General features: G+C 36.8%; 2 protein-coding genes across 4 annotated transcripts; both read left to right on the top strand.

The window, feature by feature from the left end:
• Positions 1-2,735, top strand: LOC114730178 (trihelix transcription factor PTL-like). The gene is made up of 2 exons (XM_028917212.1): positions 1-482; positions 1,479-2,735. Exons 1-2 carry the CDS (start codon positions 1-3, stop codon positions 2,272-2,274), a joined length of 1,278 nt encoding a protein of 425 aa, XP_028773045.1. The 3' UTR covers positions 2,275-2,735.
• A 3,156-nt stretch (positions 2,736-5,891) lies between these two features.
• On the top strand, positions 5,892-9,275 carry LOC114730160 (receptor-like cytoplasmic kinase 176). Of its 3 annotated transcripts, XM_028917190.1 has the most exons (8): positions 5,892-5,906; positions 5,975-6,073; positions 6,250-6,331; positions 6,811-7,133; positions 7,434-7,569; positions 7,682-7,824; positions 7,924-8,047; positions 8,534-9,275. In XM_028917190.1, the coding sequence occupies exons 3-8, from the start codon at positions 6,280-6,282 to the stop codon at positions 8,998-9,000; spliced, it is 1,245 nt and encodes a 414-aa protein (XP_028773023.1). In that variant the 5' UTR covers positions 5,892-5,906; positions 5,975-6,073; positions 6,250-6,279; the 3' UTR covers positions 9,001-9,275. The 3 variants fall into 3 exon arrangements, with proteins under 3 accessions (XP_028773023.1, XP_028773024.1, XP_028773022.1); XM_028917191.1 differs by having other exon boundaries at positions 5,903-6,073; positions 6,277-6,331; XM_028917189.1 differs by having other exon boundaries at positions 5,903-6,073.
• Positions 9,276-9,404: the final 129 nt, after the last annotated feature.

Raw genomic sequence — 9,404 nt, 5'->3', positions numbered from 1 at the left:
ATGGGTGATCCGTACCCTTATGGGCTGCTCGATTTCCAGCAACTCATAGCTGGAAGAAGCAGCCACCATGATTTGCCCGAGCCACCGTGTCTGGGCGGTGCCACTGCCGGTGCTGCAGCAGTGCCGGCTGCTCCAATACCTAACAACTATAACGTCGTTTTCTCTCATGGGTTTGCTACTACCTTCGCTCCTTCAAATCATCATCGAGACTGTTCCTCAAGTGTTGTCAATAATATTAGTCCCACCTCCACAAACCCTACTGTTACTGCTTCTGCTTTAGCAAATCATGGCACTACCACTGCATTCTGTAGCAGCAGCAGCAGCAGCATGGAAGTTGCAGAAAAGGGATGGCTTGGATTTGATGCTGCGAACAATAGATGGCCTAGACAAGAGACTCTTTTGCTCTTAGAGATCAGATCTCGTCTTGATTCGAAGTTCAGAGAGACCAATCACAAAGCTCCCTTATGGAATGAAATCTCTAGGTATATGAACACATCTTCCATACATCTAGTTTTACAGCCTTTTTTGTGTAAAATACATCAAAAGTGCAAGAATTGAAAACCTCCTGCCAGCCAAGTCCACTAGTTAGTGCAATTAATGTTCTTAAACTTCTTCTGTTACGTTGCCGATTTCTTTTGCAGCTGAGGACTGTTTGACGATCAAGTTTTGCTTTATTTCTTTTTTGGGGTTTCGGAAATTTTCTTTTTTTCTTTTTTCTTGGAAAGTGGAAGGCCCTGGCTCGCAACGAACTGAGTTTATTCAGAGTTCTTTTTGCTATGAATTGTCTAGCTAGTTTTGTCCAGGAAATTCTACTGGTCCAGTGCGCAGTTGCATCGGGTTTTTGGTAAGGAAATCATTATTATAGGCGCAAGAACTTCTCACCTTTAAAAGGAAGGTTGTCTTTGTTTTCCAGTCCTGTGTATAAACCTACAATTTGCTTAGCTAGCCAAGGCTATTGGAATTCAGTTAATTAAAAAGAAAAAAAAAGAAAAACAAGCTGATAATGCATATCTCTCAAACATCATTATTAGTGTATACATTACAATTTTTCTTCATTATTTTAAATTCTTAATGCTTTTCCAGAAAAATCATATTGTTAAAAAACACCAGGATTTGTTATATTTAAGCTCATGATGGGGAGGTTTTGACATTTATAATTAGTGCTTCGTGCATGCATAAATATTTTTAATGTCTAAGAAAGACATTTTGTTCCTCAGGTTGTACTTCTTTTCCTAAAACGGTGATGATGCTCCTGTGAAATGCTTATTGTACATAATATAATACTATGCAAGCTAAAATTTGAGCAATCAATAGTATTGCTTATAGACAACAGTGAATAGTATAACTTATTATAAACATTATGCATACTTTTATATTGATACTGATGTTGATGGATAGGGATCTTGTTCTAGTTAGTCTATTATGTGTTTTAGAAGCATATAATAGGTTTGTGATTTATATATCCGTGTGTGTTCCAGGATAATGAGCGAAGAATATGGGTACCAAAGAAGTGGAAAAAAATGCAAAGAGAAGTTTGAGAATTTGTACAAGTATTACAAGAAGACCAAGGAAGGGAAAGCAGGAAGACAAGATGGGAAACACTACAGATTCTTTCGTCAGCTTGAGGCAATATGTGGAGAATCAACCAGGAACATTACTACTTCTGCTAATTACCAACCTCCATTGATGACCTTCACAGATGGTGATGAACACATTAACAACAACAACAACAACATCAAGTACTGCTCAAAGAGCCTTAGCCTGTCAAACAATTCATCAGACCAATTCGAGACATCCTCATGCGAAAACAATGATGACAAGGACCTGTCAGCCATTGCCTATGGGATGAAGCAAAAGCATGTGGAGATAGACCGCCAAATTAGACACAGTGGAGTGAGGGAGAGGAAGAGCTTGAGAGGTGAGGTTGAAGAGATTGTGGACTCTAACATGAGGAAGATCATAGAGAGTCAAGACGCTTGGATGGAGAAGATGATGAGTGTGGTTGAGCACAGAGAGCAGGAAATGATGTACAAGGAAGAAGAGAGGAAAAAAGATTCAATAAAATTCGATCAAGAAGTGTATCAACTCTGGGCTAAAGAGAGAGCTTGGGTTGCGACTAGAGACACTGCATTAATGGAGGTCGTGAAGAAACACTTGGGAAAAGAGATAACAACAGATCATCATCAGCCTATGGTTGAGGAATACGAAGAAGAACCACAAGCCAAGAATAAGAACAATGGTGAGCGCGGACAGAACTGGAGATTTCAAATCTGATATAGCTGAGGAGTGGCTTTGAAATGAGACTCCAAGAAGGTGGAGGTGGAAGTGGCCAGTGGGTAGATATTGGAGAACAACAATAATGGTGTTTGTTTGGGATGAAATAGCAACAAAAATGGCGTATATGGGATTTGATATGAGTGCCAGCAAATACATGCAGTGACAATAACAAGACAACAATAGAGAGTAAAAGTAGTGTTGTGAAAACGAGGATGTTGTGTCGGGGACTTCATCTGACTGAGGATGAAATTTCACATTCAAGCTCTAACGCTGGAACTAGAGGTAATTATCTAACAGCTGCTTCAGAGTTCTACTACTGCATACTTAAGAGAAAGCTTCAAATTAAAAAAAAAAAGGTTGTGGGTGTTCGTGTTTTGCTAAGCACATGTATCATTCTATTAAAGACAATTCTGTTCCAAACAGTGTCGCCCACTAAATGTGGACACTTCTTTCAACGAATATTCGAATCTTAGTTCATCATATTGTGAAGGGCTAACCCTTTTCCTTAGATGCAACTCTATTGGTATTTTCTTAGCGAAGGTGTGTGTGTGGAATGCACATGTGGAATATACATTTAAATATGGGCCTATGAAGGCCGTGGCTGTAACTTGTCTATTTCGGGCTAGTGGTCTTCTTGAATGTTGGGTTTAAATGGATTTAATTAGCAAGGCTTAAAATTTCCAAATGTTGTATCAAAAAAATTTCCCAGTGTTTGGGAAAATTTTAAATTTTATAAGCTGGTTAATTTTTTATTTTGGTATTTATAATATAAGATGTTATGGATAAATTGGATCAAGTTATTTAGATACGCAAGGGAAGAAACTTAATACGGTAGTTGAAGATTCTTTATTAAAAAAGAGTTGAAGATTCAACTACATATTCTGTGGCTATTTTCTTAAAGTTTATTTTATACTACATAAGAACTAGTTAAAAATTGAATTTGGTCCTAAATATAATATCTTAATCCATTTTATCTTTTAAATTTATAATATTTTCTCTAAAATATCTTTATTAATTGTAAGGGATTCCCATTAAAAGATAGTTTCAATACGTATGATTAAATAGGATAGTACAAGAAAATCAACACATATTTATTATAATTGATCAACTTAATTAATTTTTTAATCTCTTTAAATTAGTTATCTAGTTAGAAGTAGTATATAGTTTATGTTATTCTTTAACAGGCCTGATCAATCTACATGGTGTGGATTGAATCGTTGAACAACAAGATCGAGGCAAAACTTTTGAGATTGCAAGTTTAATGGTTTGATTAGGTTAATTAGTCAGGCCAAGAGAATAACCTTTATCTGGTTACTTGCACATTTCACTTACTTGAATTCGATGGTACGATGAACTTTTAGAGGAATCGGTCAACAGGTAAATTTACTAAGCCATGTTTTTGAGTAAGCAACGTATATTTGCAGCAAAAAAGAAATACCCCACATCTAAATTTACATTAATTAGATAAAGGAATATGCGTGACTAGTGTTATTTTCCCAAATCGTGAACGAGGTGATGATAATTAACCCATTTAATTTGTTAGAAAACTGATGATAGAATAGATATGAAAGTTGCCCCAGTTATTGAAGAATGGCGGGAAAAAAAAAAGATTAGGATAGAAAATTTTCACTATAAAAGACAGAAAAACAAATTCCACGACATCGGTTGGAGAGAGACTAAATATAGATAAATATATGATCCGATTTTAAGTCAAGACAGTAAAAAGAAAATGATCGTAAAAGTTTGAGTCGCAATTTCAATATGAATATATGATATTTTAAGCCATGACTAAGTATTTCATTTTTAACCTTTTTAATGCAACACATCATTAAAATGTGTATTTTTGCCATCCATATTTTTTTTATAATCTGATTTGAAAAAAAGTGGGTGTAAGCATAGTACAAAAAATTGGACTAAACCCGCTGGTTTAAATAGAAAACAGACAAATTGACCTGATTTGGTTTAAGTGTCAAACTAGTAAGGAGTCGAACTAGTATCAGTCTGGTCAAACCAATGTGAATAGGTGAAAACCAGTGATGAACCGGTTTGGATGATTATATTTTTATTCGTCTTATTTTTACTCATTTAGTTCTTAATATATCAGTAATTATAGATTCAAATAAATTTTAATAATGATTTTTATATAAATAATCATTAATTTTAGTTATTAAGAAATCATAAATATCAAAATTCTCAATGTGGTTGGATTTTGTTATTGTTATAATCAAACTACTGTTATATTTTTTTATATTTTGTTATTAGTTATTATTAATATTGTTGTATTATTTTATTTTAAATTAAATTAAATTATTCTAATATGACTGTTTTGATTCTAAATTGATTCCAATCTGATTTATTAACTTTTAAACCACTATCTCAACTTTTTTAGTATCCGGTCTTTTTTTTTCCCTTTAAAAAGATTGAAACAGTGAATTTGTATGCTTTTTATTAAATATGAAGTAAATATATAAATATGTAAATAAAGTTTTGTATTTATGCGAAACATGGGTATAGGTGATGTTTCTGGACAGTTTCTTTTGTTTGGGACCAGGGTGATGCGTGTTGGCGAAAGGCAGAAGATGGTTAGTTAAAAGAAATATTAGAAAAATAGGAGAAAAGAAGGAGGCGGAGGGAGAAATGCAGATTCCAGGAAGAAGAGTAGAGCTGTTTCTCGCTGCTTTGGTCTCTGGTCAACTACGGAAGTCCGTCAGATTCCCGGAAGTTTAGTGTAATTCCTTTTCTTTTTTTTTCTAATTTAAGTTTTATAATGTCTTTTTCATAATCACAGTGCCTGACCCTGACCTGACCTACGTTTTGAGCTTGACTCATGCCCGTCATCAGTCTTCAGTCATGGCCTTTTATTTCGTACAAAAAAATTGAAACGCCAGCACCATTTATTCACATGTTGCATATATTTATGAAGCTTCCTTTCCCTCCTAACTCACCCCTTCCAACCTGCAATTGCAAAGAAAAGTCATCATTATTCAACATGATCTCATCCCCTGACTCCCTCACCTTTGAATCATGACGTCCCACATTAATCTCTTTAATTATTTAAATCAACTCTATCATCCCAATCACAGCCTCATGATGCCAGTTCCGTTTATTACTTGTTCGTTCACAACATCATGGATATATCATATATCGTACATATGTGTTTGTGTGTATATCCACCCCTGTTTTGAAAAGAAAACAAACACTGGATAAGTCGATGCCAACAAACATTTACAGAAGCATTTTATCTCTTGTTATTTTGCAATTTCATAACAAGTCTGATGTATTAAAAAAATGTACATTTAATTATGTTCTTAATTTTTCATACAGTTAATAAACAATAAAAAAAATTAAATTCTTAAGAAGAAAATATCCATTTAAATCAGAACACAATAGAGATTGTTAAAAAAGATATAAATGATTGATGCATTTAAATAATCGGCAACTTTGTATTACTATATTTTAATGTTTGTTTTTGTGTTTTCTGCCTTCTTTGAATCACTGGCTTGATTGATTTTTGGTTTGTTGGGGTAATAGGACAAAGGAAGGTAGGAAAAATTGGAGTCAACCTTCTACTCCTCCTGCTTTGCCCAAGGTCCAAAAAGGCTACCATTCCGCCTCCATTGATTAGCAAAGTGACCACTGACCAAAGCTTCTTTTTTTCTGTGTTTTTTTTTTACCTATTTCACTTTTTCGATTTCAGATCCTCCTCCTAATCCATTCCGAAATCATCAAAAGTTGATAAGGTTCTTCATTCTTCGCTACTTAGTGCGTAATCACTGCTTGAGCTGCTTCAACCAAGGTGGGTTTGTCTTCAACTCATCCTGCTAAGTGTTCTCTGTGAGCTGTTGCTTTTCTTTGCTTCCTACCTTTTTTGTTCCCGAGCAAGTTGTTTGCTTGCTACCTAATAATGCGAAAATTGGTTTACTCTTTTGGATTTTGATATCTTGTTTGCTTTCACCTGGAATCCTCAACCAAAGATTTTGGTTTTTGGGGTTGATTTAGTTGATGGGTGCGTGCTGGAGTAATCGGATCAAGGCCGTGAGTCCTTCAAGTACAGGTCTTTTTTCTATCACCATTTCATCCTCTTCTTGACTTGAATCTTCGGCTGTATTTTCTTTCAAAACTTGAATGAGCTTGTATTCCTTTCCAGATTTTGGTTTTCTGGGGTTTGAAACAGTAAACAGGATTGATTGTTACGATCTTAAAAGTTGTTTATCTTCAAGCCTCTATGGAGATATGGGTAGTTTATGTGCATCCTTAAGATCCCTGCAAATTAAAGCTGCTAGGTCTTTACTGATATGAAGATCTGAGCCCGATAGCAATTGTGTCTAGTTTGTTTTCGACCCATTACTTATCCTGCTCTAGACGTCTAACTCAATCTGGTTCTTCCCGCAAGATGTCCCTCTTGAGAAAACTGCGATGAGTTTTAAGAGAATTTCTTGTTAACAACATCAGGATAACTTGCGGTTCTTGCAGTTAAGGCTGAAGATGGTTGATGAATCTTTGTTAACTTTTTCTTTATTGGGATTTATGTAGGATTTATTTCTAGAAGTGTCAGCAGGGATGGCTGTGACACGAGTTCAAACAGCAGGAACTCATCATCCTCCATACCCATAACTCCTCGGAGTGAGGGCGAGATCTTACAGTCTTCCAATTTGAAGAGCTTCAGCTACAGCGAACTTAAAACAGCCACAAGAAATTTTCGCCCGGATAGTATCTTAGGAGAGGGTGGGTTTGGTTCCGTTTTTAAGGGGTGGATTGATGAGCACTCCCTTGTTGCTACCAAGCCAGGGACTGGCATAGTTATTGCTGTGAAGAGACTGAACCAAGATGGTTTCCAGGGTCACAAGGAATGGCTGGTGAGTATAAAATATTTTCTCGATACTCGTTAAAATCGCCCCCATCTAGAGCGTATCTTGGCTTTTTGTTATTGGTATTGGGGTCACATGGTGTCCGAGATTCTAGGCAGTTTGAGAGTCTACAATTTTCGAGGGATTTTCTGCTGGACTTTTATGTTATTTAAAATTTCCTTCGTTCCTCTGATTTTATTGGAATTAGCAGCCAAATCTTATGTGTTAAGTAACACTCTCTGAATGCACTAGACTATGATAAATTGCTGAATGCTGAGAAGTTGGTTTTCTTCTTGTCTGGTAACTCAGGCTGAAATCAACTACCTTGGTCAACTGCGTCATCCTAATCTTGTCAAACTGATAGGATACTGCTTGGAGGATGAGCATCGACTTCTAGCTTATGAATTTATGTCTAGGGGCAGTGTGGAGAATCATCTTTTCAGAAGTCAGTTCCTCTAATGTGGTCACATGGCGAATTTTTATTTCCCTTCAATGAAGACACATTCAATACTTAACTAAATTCTAGTACTTAAGCTGTGAAATCATTCTTTATGTAGGAGGATCTCATGTTCAGCCATTCACTTGGCCTTTGCGAATGAAAATAGCTCTTGGGGCTGCCAAAGGTCTTGCATTTCTCCATAGCACAGAACCTAAAGTCATATACCGTGACTTCAAGACTTCTAATATTCTTCTTGATACGGTATGTATTTGTTCTCAACCACGAACAATTCTTTTATGGCTGAATATGATGGATTTGATATTTAATCACTAAACTCGTCCGTTGCCTTCCACTTTACAGGATTATAATGCCAAACTTTCTGATTTTGGGTTGGCCAGAGATGGGCCAACAGGTGACAAGAGTCACGTCTCAACTAGAGTCATGGGTACTCATGGATATGCAGCCCCGGAATATCTTGCAACAGGTAAAATATCTGCTGTTTGCCCAATCCTGTCCGGACTGCTCTATATGACATGGTTTCCGTGCAACAATCTTCTACATCAACCAATTTACTCTCTGGTCAGAGGGAACTGTACTCTACTATTATGTATATCTCTGTTATTGTCTGTGTTTTGTACTCTTGTGTGTGTGTGTGTGTGGGTTTTTCACATTATTCCAAAGAATTGGCTTTTAAGAATCTTAGATTTACCATAGTGCCTTGAAATGCTACCAAATTCTTCATGCTTTTGCAAAGTACCTATGTTCAAGAATCTCCATTGCCATTTCTCTTGGGATCCCTTCTCACAGCCCCCTGCATCTGCATAAAATGTTTCTGCTTTATCTAGAGTTATGCGCTGTACGTTGTCAATTCACTGGAATTGAACCATACTGAGTCTCCTGTTATTATGTAACAAGGAAAAGATGAATTTTGTTATTTTATTACTGAAAAATGCTGTGTCTTTCTCCCCAGGCCACCTCACTGCCAAGAGTGATGTATATAGTTTTGGTGTGGTTCTCCTGGAAATGTTATCAGGAAGACGAGCCATAGACAAAAACAGGCCAACCGGAGAACATAACCTTGTAGAGTGGGCAAAACCTTATCTATCTAGTAAACGAAGGTCTTTTCGTGTCATCGATGGCCGTCTTGAAGGTCAGTACTCGCTGAGTCGGGCTCAAAGAGCATGCAACCTTGCATATCAGTGTCTTTCTCCGGAACCTAAATTCAGGCCAAACATGGACGAGGTAGTAGGAGCATTGGAGCAGCTTCAGGAATCAAAGGACATGCCAAAAAGTGCTAATAAGAAAGAGCATCAGGTACAACGCGCCAGTGCTAATCATCAACCAAACGGCTTACCTGCTTCTATGACAAATCGTGCCGGAGCTGCACCATCAAATGCTGCCTATCCCAGACCATCTGCTTCTCCCCTTTTTGCTTAAGTCAAGAGTATTTTGGTTATGGCATAAACCATAATTATGTAACCAATGTATAGTCCCTGTTTTCTTCTTTTCCTATTTTGGCATGCGTTAGCAAAATTTTTTTCTCATTTTGCTCCTAATGTCAGACACAGTAGGATCTGATGTGGGTGGACAAGGGGTTGTCAGACGCAGTACGATCTGCTGTGGGTGGACAAGGGGTTAAGTTTGTTGTTGTATCCTTGAAATCCCTGTTTATAGCTGCAACTGAATGATACGGATAATACTTGGCTCCCCAACACCCCAGAACAAGACATTTCAGTACTTTACTCAAAATCCCGCACTCGTTAAATACGTAGTGGGAGGATGGCTCAGGACAGAAGTTTCTTGGTGGCTAATTCGCGTCGGATTAAATAATATCGCTTTAA

This window comes from Neltuma alba, unplaced genomic scaffold (genome assembly GCF_004799145.2).
Source record: "Neltuma alba isolate B1F8T4 unplaced genomic scaffold, ASM479914v2 tig00012714_pilon, whole genome shotgun sequence".
NCBI classification, from domain to species: domain Eukaryota; kingdom Viridiplantae; phylum Streptophyta; class Magnoliopsida; order Fabales; family Fabaceae; genus Neltuma; species Neltuma alba.
This window is presented reverse-complemented; position numbering and strand designations above follow the sequence as displayed.